The sequence below is a fragment of the Lissotriton vulgaris genome, chromosome 5 (assembly GCF_964263255.1).
Source record: "Lissotriton vulgaris chromosome 5, aLisVul1.2, whole genome shotgun sequence".
NCBI classification, from domain to species: domain Eukaryota; kingdom Metazoa; phylum Chordata; class Amphibia; order Caudata; family Salamandridae; genus Lissotriton; species Lissotriton vulgaris.
In genome coordinates this window covers 841,013,265-841,033,518 of record NC_141693.1, presented here as the reverse complement: position 1 = coordinate 841,033,518, position 20,254 = coordinate 841,013,265, and the positions used below count along the sequence as shown (strand labels likewise).

General features: G+C 48.6%; 1 protein-coding gene across 2 annotated transcripts in view; it reads right to left on the bottom strand.

Moving 5' to 3' along the window:
• The window catches only part of CCAR1 (cell division cycle and apoptosis regulator 1), a 1,290,009-nt gene that overhangs the window by 1,124,836 nt on the left and 144,919 nt on the right, over positions 1 to 20,254 (bottom strand). For both annotated transcript variants that reach the window (XM_086922386.1, XM_086922387.1), the window contains exon 3: positions 14,748 to 14,917. In XM_086922386.1, the coding sequence (XP_086778512.1) occupies positions 14,748 to 14,917 (170 nt within the window). The remainder of the gene's footprint in view (positions 1 to 14,747; positions 14,918 to 20,254) is intronic.

The window sequence follows — 20,254 nt, the reverse complement described above, 5'->3', positions numbered from 1 at the left end:
GGGTAACCCTCGAATAGCCCTAACAACGTTGACCAGAAAGGCTGGGGGCATTGCCTTGCCGAATCTCAGGCTGTATTACGGTGCGGCACACCTGGTCGTGTTCAATGACTGGATCTCCTCCGATAAGACTGAGCCTTCTCTTATGGCAAATAGGAGGGCGATGGAACCAGTGGGACACCTGTGCTAATTGTACGGGTGAGCCGTCGCAAAGGTTCCAGGCACTGATGGCAAAATTGGCGACTCAGCTATGGGATGGGGAGAAACTAAAAGGGCTCACAGATATTAAGGGTCATAAAAATTGGGACATGCTGAGTATCTCCGTAGTGGGAGTCGTCAGAGGGATGGCAGAGGATTACCTTTCAGGAACTACAAGATGAATATGAGACGTTGGGTAGTCTATATCTCCGATACTTACAGATGCAACATATTTTTTAAGACTTCAGTTCCCAGCTGGAGGAATCCCCACTGGAATATAGGGTACTCTTGTCCCTCCTACACACACCTACCATCTCATCAGTATATATATACACACACACAACAGTATTGGCTCATAGCCTCCCCAACATGACCTCACCACCAGGGATTGCTGGGAACAAAACCTAGGAGCATTGGAGGACGACACCTGGGTGAGGCCTGCCACTACCCACGGGAGGTGGCAATCAAGGCTAGGTTGCAACTCTGACCTCTGCTAGAGAGAGTGTGGTCGGAGAGGTACTGCAATCCATACACTAGGGGAATGCCTGCTAATACAGAAGTACTGGAAGAGAGTAGAGTAATAACTAACGGAGGTGGTGGAGACACGTTTTCAGCTTATGCCTCAGTTGGTGACAGAGTACCGGAGGGGGGAGCAAACCTTGGAGAGGTATGCTCTGCTCTCTGCAATGTGGCCCTGGTGGGAAGAGACATAGCCGGGAGCTGGGATAAGCTCAGTCCTATCAATGCTGCAGAAATGGGAATTGAATCTCACTTGGTGTATGGGGGAGGAGGAGCAGGTATACAGATATAGAGGATGCCCCCTCAAGTTTGAAAGGATTTAGCACTCTTGGTGGGATGCAGAGGCCTGTGACTAAGGGGTGATGCCCTCCAGAGGGAGGACCCCGGGTGTCCCAAAGGTATGGATAGTTTAGGTTCAGTGGCTGCGACGACTCCTGGTGGCCCCCGGCCCTGGGCACCGCTCCCAGACCACGCACGCAACCTGGGCTTCATCCTGGACTCCTCCCTGTCAATGACCAGACAAGTCAACGCCGTCTCATCCTCGTGCTACAACACCTTGTGCATGCTCCGCAAGATCTTCAGATGGATCCCCACGGAAACCAGGAAGACCGTCACCCAGGCACTCGTCACCAGCCGACTGGACTACGGGAACACCCTCTACGCTGGAACCACAGCGAAACTTCAAAAAAGACTCCAACGCATCCAGAACGTCTCCGCCCGACTCATCCTCGACATCCCCCGACACAGCCACATCACCGGACACCTGAGAGACCTGCACTGGCTCCCCGTCAGCAAGAGAATCACGTTCAGACTCCTCACCCACGCCCACAAGGCTCTCCACGACCTGGGCCCCAAGTACCTCAACGACCGCATGACCTTCTACATGCCCACCCGCCAGCTACGATCGACCGGCCACGCACTCGCCACCGTACCACGCATCCGCAGAGCCACCGCCGGAGGAAGATCCTTCTCCTACCTGGCAGCCAAGACGTGGAACTCCCTCCCCACCCACCTTCGGCGAACCCAAGACCATCTCACCTTCAGGAAGCAGCTCAAGACCTGGCTGTTCGAGCAGTAACTTTCCCCTCCCCCAGCGCCTTGAGACCCTCCTGGGTGAGTAGTGCGCTATACAAATGACGTGATTGATTGATTGATTGGCTGGGCCGCATATCCGAGTCGTCAGGGGGACACAGTGTCCCTGAGCGGAGTAAATGAGAACCATCTTACTGAGACTGAGAGGTGGCAATGGTAAAAGGTGGAGTGGTAAAGAAACCTGGATGTGATACATTAAACATGTCATGATGTCGTCTGTAGGGGTTGTAGGAGAGTAAGGTCTGCAATCCTATGGTCACCCCAGATTTTTGCTTTTTGCTTCACTGGTTTACGACTTTCCCTGGCTGTGGGCCTGCTAATCAGACCCACAGCCTAGCTATTCTCTCTCTAAATTGACATCCATGTACTTTAGGTGCATTTACTAATTGGTATTGGGTCACTCTTGTAAGTCCTTGTACAGTGTACCATAGGTACCCAGGGGATAAGTGAACCCAAGGCCTACCAGGGGCTGCAGCATGTATTATGCCACCCCTGGCTGGCCCTCCAAATCTGACACAACTGGCTGATCAATCAGCTGGGGCAAGGTGGTGTAATCACCCTTTGCTTTAGATATAGTATACCTATATCTAAACCTAAAATGGACACATATACTCCTATAAGTCACTCCTATGGCTGGCCTTAACAATCCCGGAGGCAGAGTGCTTGGAATTATGTGAGATAGTGCTCTGGCATGAGCTGAGCCTGTCTGCAGCTTTCGGAACCAAGTCCTTTAGCTGTTTCCATGATAACGCTATACCATATACTCTTAAGTGTATTATAACCTCGTGGTTATTGCTAACTTTGGCATAGCATTATCAAAACATGTCGAGTAAGGTGTCATACGAATTGGAATACTACCCCCTCGCCAGTTCTGGCGACGGGTAGCATTCCACCCTTTTAGAGGGACACGACATGTATGTAACTGTGAACCCCGGTTAAAGTTAACTCAAGCCTCAGCATCACAAAATGGATGCTGCCACCACAGACACAAGTCTGACCTCCTGCTGCTGGGAGTCCTTCCAGCGAGGGAGGCTTGGACAAAGGGTTTCCTGCCTTGGGAGGTGCTAGCACCACCCCAGACAGGATTTTGTGTATTAGGTAGGACAGGCCTGAAAGGAATGAGACATGCCTGGGGCACACAAGGTGCCCTGTGCATACACAGGTTCAAACCAGTTGCTGGGGCACTCCAGCCCCAGCTCTGGCGCGAAACCGGACAAAGGATAGGGGGTGTAACCACCCCCCTTTCTGGTCCCACCCATAGGAGGGACCTAGTCATAGTACAGCCCCCTTTAGGAGAATAAAGGTAGGAGCTGGTACCATTCCAAATTAGATTATCCTGATTTGAAACTCTGCAAGAAGAAACTCTGGACTTCGACGTTCTTGCCCACAGAAGACTGAAGAAATCTCCCTTGTGGCCAAGGAGTGACCACCCTGTACAAGCAGGCACCATCAAGCGTCCTAGCGGTTCACTTTGTTGTCCTTCCTGCCGGAACCAGACTTCAGAGCCCGACGAGATCCGGACTTCCAGACCTCTCCGACCTCTACCTACATCTGCAGCCCAGCTGAGATCCGTGGGTGCGACGAGACACGTGGGACCGGCCATCTTGGAGAAACTGCACTTCGCTTCCAGCACGACTTCAGAGGCATCCTCGACGAAGTGCTTTGGGGATTGAGAAGCCCCAGCCCCGAGCAGCTCCTGCACAGAAGATCAGCCCTCCAGCATCCACGAGATCTGCGTGGGGCCCTTTTGCTTGATTGCTGCTCGACGCGTTGTCTGGTCACTTGCCAGCTGGCTAGTGGCTTCCTAGACGACGATCCTTGAAATCCACACCGCTGGTCTGGTTGCTCCAGACTGGCCCCTGCTTCCCTGCAAGGAGAAGCACCCTGGACCCTCCTGGTCCGCACCAGACGCCTTTTCCACTCACCGCGTGGGTTGCCTTTGCCAAGGCCTATTGATGCCGAATCCGGATCCAACACCGCCGAAGTGAGCCTGCGTGGGACAGCTCGTGCCTCCATCCTGGTCGTCGAAGACACCACCTGGTCCACGTGGCTGCAGAGTCAAGCGTCCACTCTTCACCTGATCGCGACAACAGCATCTGGTTCCTTCCTGGTTCCACTCCAGTCACTGGCTAGTGACTGTGAACATTGTCCCCTCTGCTTTCAGGTCTTCATCTTCCTTGATCCACCCTTGGATCACTCCGGACCATCTTCCTTCTGGCCGCCTGCAGCATCTTTCTTCCAGGCTCCATAGACTTCAACGCGGAAACCCGACACACTTTGACACCTATGCACCCGCAGCCCGTGGGTGAGGTAACAAGAGCATTTTGGTGCTCAAGGGTAGATTGACTCTCCTAGTGTCCAGATTTCTAGTCGTTTTAGTCCTAGCTAGTCGGAACTGTCTAATACTTACCTTTTCGCAATTTGTACTGTCCATTGACTTTGTTACGCATCTCGCGTGTGAGTTCACACTCTGCACACGCTTCCCGTGGGCCTCCTATTACTTACCTCAGGTTAGGATAGTGTAGTCCTAGCGATCCTACAGCCTCTTGATAGAATTCACTTTTCGATACCCCAATTATCCATTGGTGATGTGTGAGTTAGCATCATATGGCTAACTGATGAAGTTCGTATATGCACCTATGCTGAACTATTTTTTTTGCTCCTTTACTCATATTCAAATGTACGTGTGACCATATTAGTTCCTTAGCTTAGCCTGTGTGCCACCATTTTGTGTATCCCTCTGTGCCTGCGGGCCCTGCTCGCTCATATGCCCCTCCCGCAGGAATACAGAAATTCACTAAGACAGCAGTTTTCGTTTCTCGGCTTGCTGTGGCCGAAACTAACAAGTCTCTTTATCAGTAATGTTCTCATGCCCAGAGACGCCGAAGCCTAGCTCCAGGGCCTTGAGTAGAGATAGCGATGTATCCTTTGCAGGTGCAGATGCCTGCTGTATGATGGCATTGTTCACTGGTCCGGGTTTCGGTAATTTTCCACAAGGGGCGTACCCTTACTAACTGTATTGCATTATAATGTATTGCTGTGATGCAGAGAGTCAGTCCTCTCGTTCGCACTCCTAGGAGTAAGGTCGGACAGGGCCCTCTCATATGAGTGTTGTTTGGCCTAATAAAGACTTTTGTTTATTCTTCTCCACTGTCCGGCTGACTTCCTATATAGTGACTATAGGTGAGTGCGGTAAGTCACTCGGGTGGATTTGAGCCACGCTTATCAGATGGCGCCCGAATAGGGACCCCGCGATAAGGATCTTTCTCACCCGTAAGTGGGTAGCAGAAGACCGGGGACCCGCTGGTCGGCACGGTGGGCCCGGGTACTCATCTGATGCCGAGCTTGGTTCTCGCAGCGCTGCCCCACCCTGCTGATCGGGAGAGGTCCCGGTTCGGATCTTACGCCGGGGTCCAGAAGGCGGAACTCGAAGCTGACCGTGTTGGTCCTGGCAGCCGGAGGTGGAGAACGGTAGAGGTCGGTGCCGCCTACGGAAGGTGAGTGGTCCACCTGTGATTGTTTCAGGAACCGGAGTGTTCCGGGAGACCAGAGTGTCTCCAGTGGTTTGAGGAGCCGGTGTGCTCCTGGGGCTAGTGTGCTCCGGGGAACTCAGAGTACGAGTAAGTGCTCTGACAGACTTGACAAGGTTGGGGAAATATCTAGATGTGTTGTTTGTAGCGATCCGACCGGGTGGTACTGTGGTGAAGGCGTGGCTCATCGCGGGTGGATTCCGGTGCTTGCCCTGAACTCCTAGAGTGGCGGTTCAGTGGAGGTGAGTCCTGGGTCTCCCGTGGTAAAGTGCGCAGTGATCCGTAGTGCCGCACGGGGAGCAGATTTGTTTCCCCATCCTCAGAACAGTTAGTGTACTGTTCGGTCTGCGGTAGAGTCCAGGTTCCCCAGGACTTGGTCGACGGGCCTTGTCCCATTTGGTAACACGTGTTTGGAGGTATTGTATACGTACGTGTGTGGTTTCCTAATGTATGTCTATATGTGTGTATGAACGAGCTCGAGCTAGCGACTCAAGGTAACGTAGTTTGTGGAGAAGTGTTTCTTTCACACCGAAGTAGAGATGCCGTGTTTTAGTAAGTTACGATGTTTTGGATGTTGTTGTCGACCCTCAGATACTAGACTGGCCGAGAGCCAACCTGCACCCCCTGAAGGCCCTCCAAGCTTTGATATGTATGTCAAGCATGGATTGGTCCCGCTTTTGTTTGGTACTTTGTGGCACCGGTACACTGCTGATAATGTGGATTTACAATGGCCTTTAACGGGTTCTTTCGATGAAGCTAAATTGGATTATTTGCAGGACAAATTGTTTGCTAGGCGTAGCCGTCAGAGTATGTTTGATTCCTTGCAAGTGTGGCAGAAAGAGGCCAGAAAACGCAAGTTGAGAGACGAGAAAGAGGCTTATAAAAAGTCCACTCAGACTATGGCGCAGAAAGCAAGAGAACAGGTTGGAAATGAGAATGCGCTACGCATGGAGCGCTCAGATAGACTTTGTAGGTTGAAAGAAAATAAAAGTTATGTAGTGCGAGAGGACGACCCAGATGAGATGGAAGACATTTTGAATACCCGACCCCCTCCCGCTTATGCCCCACAGCCCTTGTACCCCTCCTTGCCAGTTCCGGCCCCCATTAGTGGAGTTCCGAGTCTTTCAGCAAGTGCCCCCCAACAATCTTCGCCCTCGACACCCCTCGTTTCTTTACTCCAGACCACTTCACCTGCACCCTCCCAATTTTCTTTAGCACTCCCTACTGTTTCAGCTAGTACCACCCCCAGTCAGGAGATGCTGACGCCGAGTCGAGGCGCAGGTAGCGGATTACTCTCACAGGTACGGAAGTTGCTTACGCGTTCTACAGTTGGTTTAGATGAGAAGAGTATGGTGACTAATCAGGCATGTCAGTGGGCCAGGAATAATATTTATTCGTTTGAGGATATTTGGTCCACTATGAAAGATTTTGAGCCTTTGATGCAACAGCACGCTTTGTGGCACATGTCAAATGTATTGATACCGCTATGGGAGCAGGGGTATGGAGGTGTGGCTCCAGTGACTTTACGAGATATACAGAACGGAGCCTATAAGACGAATACTGGAGTGAAGGAAGTGATGAGTAGTTTACGTGCTCTATTACAATACAGAAATGAATTGCCCTCTGCAGGCACACCCCATTTCCCAGGTCTCCATCCAATGCGCGAGGTGCACCCTATTTTTCATCCCGAGATCCCCGAGTTGGTAGATCCAGTCACGAAGGCTGTCACCAGGAACAGGATAGATGCGCATTTCCAGGAGCAATGGGTGTATACGCCATGGAAGAGAAGTGAGGTATTATCGTTGAAGGCTCAGCTACCAGATTCTAGAAAGAACCCGACTGCCTACTACAAAGAGCTAACAGAAGCTGCGTCTTCCACTGTAATGACTTTGGCTGATGTTGAATTGTTTTTCGGGCTTCTGGTCCCAGTTGATGTGTGGCGGCAAGTGAAAGGTACTGACCATGCGGAAGAGTTGGGAGGTACGTGGCAGGAGTTGCAGGACTGGGATAAGGAGCGTAAGCCAGGGGAGAAGCCGAAGGCTGAGATTTTAGCTTTACCGGGGCGTATAATAAAATATATGCATTCTCTCATTCCCCCGAAGAAGGTAGATTGGGACAAGTTGACGGCTTGTAAGCAGAAGAAGGATGAGGCAGTCTCGGACTTCTTTACGAGGTTTGAGGAAACGTTCATAGATTTTAGTGGGCAAGATGTGTCACAGGATGGAGGGTTACGGCTCTTTGTTAATAGGTTTGTCATGAACTTATTGCCTGAAATTTCAGCGAGATTGCAAGCGTCGGAGAGCACGTGGACAACGTCTTCTCCTTCGGGTATCCTCAGTATGGCACAGTATTATGAGCACAGAGAAAATGAGAGTAAGGACAAGCAGGAAAAGAAGGCTAAGGATTTAAAGACAAGAGTTTTGTTGCAGCAAGTGGCTAGAGGCAGAGGAAGGGGTGCAGCGCCGAGTCGTGGGGGCGGCTTTGGGAGAGGTGAGAGTAGGGAAAGGCTGGGACCGAATCAGTGCGCGAAGTGTAAGCAGGAGGGGCATTGGTGGAGGGATTGCCCACTGCTTCAGTCGAATGCTGGTCCAGGGCGTGGACGAGGAAGAGGTAGTGGTGATTTTGGGAGACAGGCTACGCGGTCAGAAGGAGGCGGGAGACCGGGAGGTAATTATTTTGACAATGGTGCAGACAGACAACAGTTGCAGAGGGGCGGTGGTCAGTACTATAACGATGATTACTCAGTGGACGATTTGACAGGGTTCTCCCACAACTAGGACAGCGTAGGACAGAGCATGGGACCAGTACTTGTGGAAGTTGATCAGAGGGGACCCTATGTCGAGGCAGACTTATTGGGGTCTCAACAAAAATTTCTAGTGGATACGGGTGCAATGAAAAGTTCAGTGGCTCGTTCTCGGGTCCCAGGGTCGGCTCTGTCTGGCAAAAATAACATCTCTGTGGGTTTCGCAGGAACTCCGGTGATTAGCCCCATTTCTAAACCTCTCACGCAGACGATTGGCCCTTTCACTGTTGATTCACCGTTTCTATTGACATCGAATTGTGGGGAGAATTTGTTGGGCTTAGATTTATTGAAAAGGTTGCACGCCACCATCTATTGTTCCCCAGATGGCGTGTACCTTACTTTGGGCCCGAATGTCGCCCGCCCATTACAGTGTTTTTCAAAAGATGACCCATTACCACCTGAATTTCAAGGCATACCCGACAGCTTGTGGGCTGTCAATGATACAGATGTAGGTAAAATGGATATTGCCCCGGTGACCATAAGAGTGAAGGTGGGGGCAAAATTACCCAGGGTTCCACAGTACAGGATTCCTAGGGAGGGAGAGAAGGCCCTGTTACAAATAATACAAGATTTAATACGGTCTGGTGTAGTGGAAGAGACGGATTCGAACATATGTAACAGCCCTATTTTACCTATCCTTAAAAGACGGTCACCTGAAGCTACTGATAATACTCCTGATGTCTATAGGTTTGTGATTGATTTACGCCACGTAAATAGAGTAGTGGAGCCACAGTACCCGGTGGTCTTGGACATCACTACAATATTGACAATGATTCCCCCCTCTGCTAAATATTTCTCTGTCCTGGATTTGAAAAATGCTTTCTTCAGTATTCCAGTACATGAAGAAAGCCGTTATCTCTTCGGATTCTCATTGGCTGGCCGAAGCTTCCGCTTTAAGAGAATTCCCCAGGGGTACACTGAGAGTCCGAGCATATATAGTCAGGCTCTAAAGGCACAATTGGATGAACTGGAACTTCCACCTGGCAACGTCATGTTGCAGTATGTGGATGATATCCTGATAGCGTCGGACGACGAGAAGGGTTGTCGGGATGCTAATGTGAAATTACTGCACCATTTGGCAAAAAGGGGGCATAAAGTGTCCCTTCCTAAGTTTCAATACTGTCGAACGGAGGTAACCTACCTCGGTCACCTCCTTTCGAAAGTGGGGAGGAGATTGACACCAGAGCGCATAAAAGCTATCAATAACATGAAGATACCTAACACGCAGCGAGAGGTGCGCGCATTTTTGGGCATAACATCGTACTGTCGCCAGTGGATACCTAACTATGCGTTCCTAACAAAACCCCTATTGTATCTGACTACCAAGGAAGTGCGCGAACCCCTACCCTGGACCCCCGCATGTCAAGAAGCGTTTGAGTCACTAAAAACAGCTTTATGTTCTGCGCCTGTTCTTGGAACACCTGATTACCAGAAGCCTTTTGTTCTTTACGTACATGAGGCGGAAGGTTGCGCGTTGTCTGTTTTAACTCAGTGTTACGGGGGGAAACAGAGACCCTGCGCTTATTTCTCTGCAATGCTTGACAATGTGGCAAGAGCGCTGCCGAGTTGTCTGAGAGCCACGGCGGCTGCTGCGGTCTCCATAAGACAATCGGCAGGGCTCGTATTGGGATCAGATCTCACAGTCATGGTACCGCATGCTGTGGACATTTTGACGCAGCACTTAACTAGTGCTCGTCTTACGGGTTATGAGATTACTCTTTTTGCACCCCATGTTACGATCAAAAGGTGTGCTACATTGAATCCTGCCACATTGTTACCTATCCCCACAGATACAAAGGACGATGACATACATGACTGTCTGTTTAGGACAGAGGAGGAGACAAAGGGGAGGGTGGATCTGACAGACAGGCCTTTGGACGAACCAGACGGGGAGTTGTATGTGGATGGGTCCTGTTTTAAACTGCCAGATGGTACATCGACAGCAGCATATGCAATAACAACCTTACAGACGGTAGTGGAGACCTCTAGGATACCTTACAATTCGGCCCAAGCTGCTGAGATTATAGCCTTACTGAGAGCATGTGAATTGAGTGAGGGGCTAGATGTGAACATTTATACTGACAGCTACGCCTTTGGCGTGGCTCATAATTATGGGCGACTTTGGGCAGAACGGGGATTTCTGACTTCTCATGGACAACGCATACAACATGGCCCACTGATATTACGACTGCTAGCGGCACTGACACTACCCAAAAGATTGGCTGTGATAAAGTGTAGCGCACACAAGACAATAGTGGATGATGTAGGGCGAGGCAATGCCTTCGCCGACGAAACAGCGAAAGAGACTGCTCGAAAAAAATTACCACAAATGTTTGTGGCAGGACCAGCTAGATGGGTCCCAGACGTTCATATGTTCTCAGATACTGTACAGAGTGTAAAGAATATACAGGGAAAAGCGACAGAAGATGAATTGAGGGCATGGAAGGATGGGCAGGGACAATTGGATGCGGATGAATGTTGGACAGATGTGACAGATAAGAGACGATGGTTACTCCCAAATGCATATGTTCTTCCAGTAGTGACGATGGCGCATGGGCCTGCACATGTTAGTGCAAAAGGGATTTGTAAATTGTTAGACCCAGTGTGGAGCAATAAGAATATCTCTAAAGTGGCGACTCACTTGGTTCGACAGTGCATGGTGTGTTTGAGGCATAATCCTGGAAAGGGTACCCCTGTCCCAGCTGGAAAATTTGCACCTCCTTCTTTCCCTTTTGAGGTAATTCAGATGGATTACATTGAAATGGAAAGGGTCAACAACTTAAAGTACGTCCTTGTAGTCGTATGCGCCTTTAGTAGGTGGGTGGAGGCGTATCCAACGAAAGATTGCACAGCCATTTCTACTGCAAAAATGTTGATAAAGGAGTATTTTTCTCGCTTTGGATTACCTAGGGTGATCTGGAGTGATAATGGCACGTCCTTTAATGCAGAACTAGTCAAGCAAATATGTAAAGGTTTACAGATTTCCCAAAAATTTCATTCGGCCTTACACCCTCAGGCAGCAGGACTTGTGGAGCGGTTTAACGGAACGCTCAAATTAAAAATGGCCAAAATACATGAGAGTACAGGTCTCCGTTGGCCAGATGCCCTTCCCTTAGCCTTGCTTTCAACGAGAGTAACAGTGAATTCGAAAACGGGCGTCTCCCCCCATGAAGTGGTATTCGGCCGTCCGGCCAATATCTGGGGAGTGCCCAGGCCTAAGTGTTTTTCAGAAGTGCCATATCCTTTGTTGATAGACTATCTGTATGCTTTGACTAAAGAGCTTCGTTCTATTCATCAGCAGGTAGCAGACACTCTGAAGCCGTTGCCGGAGGGGCCAGGACACTCCATCAACCCAGGGGACTGGGTTGTCGTCCGAAGATATCAGCGGAAGTCCTGTCTGGAGCCAAGGTGGTCGGAGCCGCGTCAGGTGCTCCTCACCACGCGTACGGCACTTCGGGTGGAAGGAAGGAAGGCGTGGACCCACGCCTCACATGTGAAGAGGGTCCCGCTCCCGTTGCCCTATGACCAGTGGGTAAAGGACGGCATTGCTGATGAGGAGCATGAGAATATACCAAGATATGTTCCCTTCTCGGATGCTTCACTGATTGGAGAAGAGCGAAGCGGAATAGAGAATTCAGTGAGCTCTATTACTCCTGTTGCTACAAGTGAAGTGACACCAGAGAGTCCAGCATCTGCCACAGATACACCTGCTTTGTTCACTGACCCCGAAGTGCCAGGGAGCACTCGATATAATTTGCGGCCCCGAAGAAAATAAGTAACAGTGATGAATATGATGGACTAAACACTGGAAGAAGGGCTTAGTGAACTTTCTGAATACGAAGATTTAGTGGTAGGGATGGACTTGTAAGAGCCCTGGTGTTTAGCCGAAGATTGCGTTTTATGAGACTATAGAGTGGTGCGGGGCCCGAATTAAGTGCTCCCCTGTTTTCAATTGTTAAAAAGCGACGTTGGAATAAGGTAGGGACGGTAAAAGCCTGCCTGTGAGGCTTTGAAGGACACAGGGAGAAGATCCCTTTTTAAGGGTTGAAGAACCCCTCTGGCCGGTCGAGGATTGTCTGGGACTATTTTTTTTAGTAGAAGTGTTTTTCTCTTTTCTTCATTTTTGATATATTTTGGACGCTCTTGAAAATGTATCCCTTTGGCCGTCCCATCCCTGATGAGGAGCAGCCCTTTGCGGCTCCTCCGAGACCTGTACCTGATTCCCCCTGGTTGGCCCTTCCCCGAAAAGGAAAAATAGTGGTAATAATAATTGTCCTAATTGCTTTTATAGTGACTCTCGGAATATTGTTTTTCCTGGATAAAGCTTACCCCGTTCATGTGTTTGCACCCACACCCACTGCCATTCCTGAACATAATATGATTACTGTCGATTATGGTGAAAGAATGTTGAGAAAGGGTTACAAAGAAAATGTTTTTATTAAGACTTTGCACCATGCACATGCCACCACCAATTTGACAGATTGTTGGGTTTGTGGGCTCCTGCCTTCTGCTGCCTATAAGAAAGATAGATTTCTAGCACTCCCTTTGACGCCTGTGAATAGTTGTGTGGGGTGGTATACTCTCATAGGTCTTGTTAAATATTTCCAGCAGCCAGATTTCCTGACTCCTCGACTGCAGAATAGGGGGTGGACAATGACAATGCGAGTACGCCCTCTGCCTCCATCTGTCGAGATTCAGGCTATGAGATTATTTACGATCCAGAACAGGATGGTGCTTGACGTCATACTGGCAGATAGGGGCGGGGCCTGTCGCGTCATCGGGACATCTTGTTGCGTGTATATCCCTGACTCAGCTCCGACTGTTAACTTGGCCGTACAGAAATTACATAGATTAGCGACTGAACTGCATCAGGATAATGGGACATGGTCCTTACAGGGGTGGCTCTGGGGTGCCTTTTCTTCCTGGGGTTGGAAAATATTGATGGGTTTGGTTGGTGTGGTGAGTGTAATACTGACTTGCTGCCTTTGCGTATATTGCCTCCCTCCATGTTGCTCTATGTGTGCTACGAATTTACGTCCGAAAAAGAAGTTACCTGGTCAATATACAACTTCTATGATTACTGAAATTCCTGCTGATGCAAGTTGGTTGATGTTTATTGCAGAGGATGTTCTAGACTAAAGAAATAAAAAGAAAGGTGTAGAAATGTCCTGCCCCTAGAATGGATGTCGACACTACCTTTTGGCAAATAAATGAGGCCATAGTTAGCCAATGATGCTAAAAGGAGGGTCTGATAGAATTCACTTTTCGATACCCCAATTATTCATTGGTGATGTGTGAGTTAGCATCATATGGCTAACTGATGAAGTTCGTATATGCACCTATGCTGAACTATTTTTTTTGCTCCTTTACTCATATTCAAATGTACGTGTGACCATATTAGTTCCTTAGCTTAGCCTGTGTGCCACCATTTTGTGTATCCCTCTGTGCCTGCGGGCCCTGCTCGCTCATATGCCCCTCCCGCAGGAATACAGAAATTCACTAAGACAGCAGTTTTCGTTTCTCGGCTTGCTGTGGCCGAAACTAACAAGTCTCTTTATCAGTAATGTTCTCATGCCCAGAGACGCCGAAGCCTAGCTCCATGGCCTTGAGTAGAGATAGCGATGTATCCTTTGCAGGTGCAGATGCCTGCTGTATGATGGCATTGTTCACTGGTCCGGGTTTCGGTAATTTTCCACAAGGGGCGTACCCTTACTAACTGTATTGCATTATAATGTATTGCTGTGATGCAGAGAGTCAGTCCTCTCGTTCGCACTCCTAGGAGTAAGGTCGGACAGGGCCCTCTCATATGAGTGTTGTTTGGCCTAATAAAGACTTTTGTTTATTCTTCACCACTGTCCGGCTGACTTCCTATATAGTGACTATAGGTGAGTGCGGTAAGTCACTCGGGTGGATTTGAGCCACGCTTATCACTCTGGACAGCTCCATTCCTTCTATCGATTTCCTTATACCATTTACTTAGTATATGGTTTGACGTGCCCTTAGGGCACCATTGTAATTTGTGCAACTTAACGTATTTTTTTTAAGAGTCTTGTCATGTGCTTAGCCCTCTAATCTCATAAAGAGTTCAGAGGTGTATGTTAGTTAATAAATATCTTGTTTATTTTCATAACTACCTGTGTGGTGTCCTTTCATTTGATATTCAAGGGGTTATATGTGGTAAAACAGCTGGCTTCACATGCCAAAAGAGTTTAGCCTAAGACTGCTTTGTCCAGGCTACCATTAGGATAGCTGGACTATAAGGTTGACTTACAACCAATCACCATAAGGGTTGTTTGGACTGATACAAGGTGATCACTAGAACTAGTGAGCATCATATATCAGGCCAACTTCTCACAGGGGTCAGGAGGGAGCAAGATGTTTGAGGGGAGGAGAGAGGTTAATGGTATGTTTCATGTTGGTGGCAGATGCTGATCATGTGTTCTTTAAATAATCCTGATGTACTGCATGAACTATATTTGTAAATGCCAATAAACAGAGTTTTTGACAAAGAGAACCACAATTGAAAGATCTGCTTTGATTTTGCAATTTAAAAAAATAAAATTGTTATGACTTGGAAACTTGTCTCTATACCTCACACACTGGCTTACCTGTTGTAGTGCAGCCGCAGCTACTGCTTGCTGTTGCAACGCAGCGGTCTGAGTTAGTTGATAGCTTGCAGGCGAAGGTGTCGACAGGCCCACTGTTGCCAATGAGTTTTGCTGAGTATACATTGTTGGTGAAGTTCCAAGTAATGGTGGCGGTTGAACCCCAGGAGGAACTGTGAATCAATTAGATGAGTTATGATTCAATTGTCGTCTTAAATCCAAAGTCAGGAGAAGGGATACAAAACATTTTACTAGTAAAATGCATTCTCTTCATCAGTCAGACTTGTCTGTGTCTAAAACCACTGGTTTAAGTCCCACAACTAGAATCGCTACAAAATATTTAGTTGAAAATAAAGGTAAGAATGGAAAAGGCAAGGGGACTTATAGGCAGAGTCTAGGTATTGTCATTCCGCACAAGTGACTTAGGCCCTCAGACATATAGTACTATTTTGATAACCCATTTACTCCATTTCACCACTTGAATCACCAAAAGATCATAAGGGACAACAGTGCAAACTGACAAAATGTCAAGTGCAGTTTCAAATGTTAATCACACTCAATCAAATAACAGTTTAAAAATATAGAGCCAGCTTTACTAGGAACTTTTTGCAAAAAAACAGTCACAATTTACAACCAGTATTTTTGCAACCAGCTCTGTAATTTTCTAACTGACGCACGCGCTAATTGGTTGGTTAGTAAATTATCGATTTCTAGTGGGTTGCAATTCAACTTAACTCATGAATATTAATGAGGTAGGTTGCAAATTTCGACCAACTAGGAATGACAGTCATCACAGAGATGGTGGCCTGTTGAGATCAGAAAACTATGTCTGTGATTGCTTTTGCTTTTAAAAATGGTTTTGTCAAAAGTCACAAGGGGAACACGGTCCGTCGGATACCCTTCATATTTCCAAATGGCTTGCCACCTCCCTTGAGGAAGCGATAAAAGATTATTGTCTTGTGACCAGAATTCGGTTGCAAAACATTACTACATACCAATCTGATTCAGTATTAGAAAGAAGTGCCCTGAACACACCCCTTATAAATACAGTTTGTATTTGGTCACAAACCTAAATTGCAATTCGGTAATGTGTTACCGAATCACTATTTAGTTTTGTATATATGGAAAGACCTTTTTGCAGTCTCAAATTGTTGGATTCTAGGAATCTAGGGCCAGATGTAGGTAGCCTAATATCGGTCGGTAACCGCCGAAATTACCGAATTTCGACCGTTACCGACCGGTATTAGGCTTTTGAGATGTAGGTGGCCAATTTACAGATTCGGTAATTTACCGAATCGGTATTTTAAGGAATCGGTAGAATACCGATTCCTTAAAATACAGAATCGGTAAATTACCGAATCTGCAATGTAGGGAGCACTCAAATGAGTTAATTGCATAGTTAAGGATTCTGTATTTACCACCAACTAAAAGTTAGTGGTAAATATCGAAAACCTTTGGAAAAGCATTTTTGTGCATTTCCAAAAGTGCCATGTGGCAGACATGCATGCCCTTAGGGCATGTATGTGTGCCACATGTGCACACATGCACGATTCAGGGGTGCAACAGGGAGTAAATGTGACACCATGCCACCCTTGAATGTGTTCCCCCATTACCGAATCTGTATTTACCGATTCAGTAAATCCCATTCATTCCTATGGACCTCCAGGCCCATAGGAATGAATGGGAATTACCGAATCGGTATACCGAATCGTACCGATTTGGTAATACTTACCGAATTTTTTCCTACATAGCATTTACCGATTCTGAAATACCGAATCGGTAACATTCGGTATTTTAGAATCGGTATATTAGGATTACCTGCTCTGGCCCCTAATCCTTTACGAGCACAAAAAAGTAATGTACATCTGGCCCATAAGGCTTTATGTATAGATAAATCCTAGCAGTTGTAATTACGCAGAACAAAACAAATAGGAGGATTTAGGAATATCATACATTAAAACAAATGGCAATACCACACATGTAATACCACGTGTTGACCAGTACAATGTGTTACATTACATTGTGGCCTTTACCATGCATTTTTGTGAGATATATATATATATATATATATCCAACAAAGTTTGCCCTCTTAGATCGGAGCCCACAGCAGGAGGTAAGTATATGCATCTTTATTTTGAAGAAAACAGCAACTTCAATGGCGTGGCGGTGTCATACTCGGTAATGCCCCACAAAGTTAAAGATCATGATGGATGGCACCACGATGTTTTATGATACTCCGGAAGACGCTTGGGCGTGGCTAGAGACTTACAGAGCTGGAACAGACCGTAGTGGCCGCCACAATGATACCCTTGGTGCAGCTCTTCCTCAGCGGCAGACACAATGCCCTCGGCGCACAAGACGAGATCAACGGAAACCATCACCGGCACAGACTGCATTGGAGAGACAAGAGGCGCTTGAGGCGGTGCAGGCTTTGTCAGGCGAGCTGCCGACGCACTCTCCGGAGGACACAGACGCAGAGAATGGCGGGACCCAGTCTGAGGCTGAAGCCTCGGAGGCAGAGATTAATAAGCTGCCACAGGTTACTCCGGCGACTGCAGATGGCCTCCTGGATGAGTAACGACGAGTTCTAGGGGCTGGGTATCTAACATTGGGACCTGTACTGGAGATTTGTTCATGGACGCTGGGATGTGATGCAGTAGGTGGGGGGCGGAGCCCTGGGGATGTTGCCTGGCTAGTTGGGCTGGGGTGGGCTGCCGGCTCCACGAGCAGCACTTGAATTCTCCTAGTGTATAATGGGTGTCTTTGGGGGGCTAGATGTCTTTGATGGAGGGGTGGGAGCGGGGGCCGCTCGGTTAGTAGGGGTCATCCAATGGCACAAGTCCTCCCCATAGCCCATAAGGCCTGCCTACAGTGGCTACTGTCAGGCTTAGGTGTGAATTGCGAGTTGGGGCGGTTTGGATGGGAGCTAGCAATGTTGTTCTAGGTCCTGTTCCGGGGGAGGGGGGTGCGATGGGGTAGGGGGGTAGAGTGGGGTATGTTAATTGCCGGTGTGTTCTGCATTTTGCGGGGGAGAGGGGCCGACAATGGCATGATCATGGGGGCTACACCTGATTTGAGATGTATGACGTGGAATGTCAGGGGTCTCCACACAATGTCACGTCGACACAAAATACATGCATATTTGGTTAGAAGAGGGATACATGTGGCGTTGCTCCAGGAGACACACCTTACCAAAGCGGAGGGATTAGCGCTGCAGCGCAGATGGAGGGGACAGGTATTCAGCACGTCCTATTCGGCATTTGCACGGGGGACGTTGATCTGGATCCGGGCCGGGGTCCCATTTCAGGTGCTGCGACAAACAATTGACCCAGAGGGGAGATTCGTAGCAGTTGAAGGGCGTCTGTATGGTAGAGAGATAACTTTTTGCAGTATTTATGCACCGAATGTAGACCAGGCACGTTTCTTAGACAGGATTTCTGGGGTTTTAGCGCAATACTTGGCGAGTCCAATAGTGCTGGGCGGGGATTTCAACTCTATATCGGATCCTTTGTGGGACAGGTCACACCCCCCTACAGGATTCCCCGGTCCATAAATTGGCAAAGTATAGACAGGACTGGCAGGCTACGTGGAATTTGGCAGATGTGTGGAGGATTCAACATCCGCAGGATAGGGATTATTCCTTTTTCTCGTCTCTACACGAGCTACATGTCCGGCTGGATGCAGTATTATGCTCCCAGTCAGTCGCGGCTACTGTGACCAATTTAGAGTACCTTACTGGAACATTATCAGATCATAACCCGCTGATGGTAACCATGCACTGGACGAAAGACAGGTCATCCGTCCCGACTTGGAGATTACGTCCAGATACATTAGAGGACCCTGTGTTTCGAAGAGAGGTGGGGGAAGGGATTGTGAAATATTTTGCTGAAAATGCGGGCACGGCTTCATCAAGAGCCGTAGAGTGGGACGCCTTTAAGGTGGTCCTACGGGGAGTCTGTATAAGCAAATATGCTGGAGTACGTAAAACGCTGATGGAAGATGTGGAAAGGGCTGAACTAAAATTGAGATTGGCGGAACAGAAGCAGCCGGAGAGGCCGAAAGTGCAGGCCGAGGTTACAGAAGCTAAGGAAGCTGTGGCGGTGGAGGTAGAGAGGCTACGCTGTTTTGACTATAAGAGTTACCTAGCAAAGACCCACTTAGAGGGAGATAAGGCGGGCACCCTTCTGGCGTGGCTAGCCAATTCATCACGGAGGGGGTCTTCGATATTGGCATTGGAAACTGAGCCTGGGGGAGTGGTGTATTCCCAGAGGGAGATAATGACTAAGTTCCAGGAATACAATGAGTCCCTGTATCGGAGTAAGCTGAAGTCAGGGGAGGAGGATATCGCTTCCTTCCTGGGATCCCTACAGCTTCCGCAGTTAGAAGATGAACAAGCAGCTCACCTGGGCAGAGATATAACGGTTGAGGAGCTTCGAAGTGCTGTTAAAGGCATGGCTCATAACAAGACGCCAGGGGTAGATGGGTTGCAGATAGAGTTTTATTTACAGTACCTGGATCTGCTGGCACCTAAATTATTGGAAGTCTATAGAGAAGCCCGGGATTTGGAGTGCTTGCCGCTGTCTATGAGAGAGGCGCTGATTGTTCCATTGTTGAAGTCGGGACGGGACAGCACGGATGGGCCTGCTTATCGGCCCTTATCGATGCTGTCCACGGATTACAAGATTCTTAGCAGGGTTTTGGCCACGCGTTTGATGCAGCATATGACCAGTTTAGTACACGAAGACCAGGCAGGATTTATTCCGACTAGATAGACAGATATACAGAGGTTGGTGAGAGTTATGGGAGAGGACCGCATTACTTCGCCAATGGCGACAATATTGTTGGTAGACGTGGAAAAGGTTTTGATAGCCTGGAGTGGCCGTTCCTTTACAAGACTATGAGATGTTTCGGACTGGGGACGCCTTTGTGGGCTGGACAACAGTGCTATATACATCTGCACTAGCCAGAGTGAAAGTGGGAACGATGATATCGCCCAGATATACAGGGGCACGCGGAACTAGACAGGGTTGCCCGTTGTCCCCGCTGCTGTTCGCCTTGGCGATAGAACCGTTAGCGGTATGCGCCCGGCGGGGACAGTGGTATGAGGGGCTGACCTATAGAGGGGAGCTACAGCACATCTCGTTGTATGCGGATGACATGCTGATGTTCCTGGCAGATAAGGGAAGAGCACTGACGGGAGCGACTAGATTGTTTGTGGATTTTGGACACCTTTCAGGGTTAAATGTGAACTGTTCCAAGACTTGTCTTTTGCCAGTGGGACCAGGGAGAGAGGCGCCGGAATTACTTGGGCCAGGGGTAAAAATTTACCATGAAACAGATGATATGCTGGAGAGCAACGTGGGTAGGTGTATCCGTGCACTGAAGGGGAGCATGGCATTCTGGCGCACGCTGCCGTTGTCCGTGTTGGGGCGGACGACTCTGTTGAAAATGGTGGTCCTCCCCAGGCTGTTATATTTTTTTAGAGCGTTACCAGTGTGGGTGCCTGGATC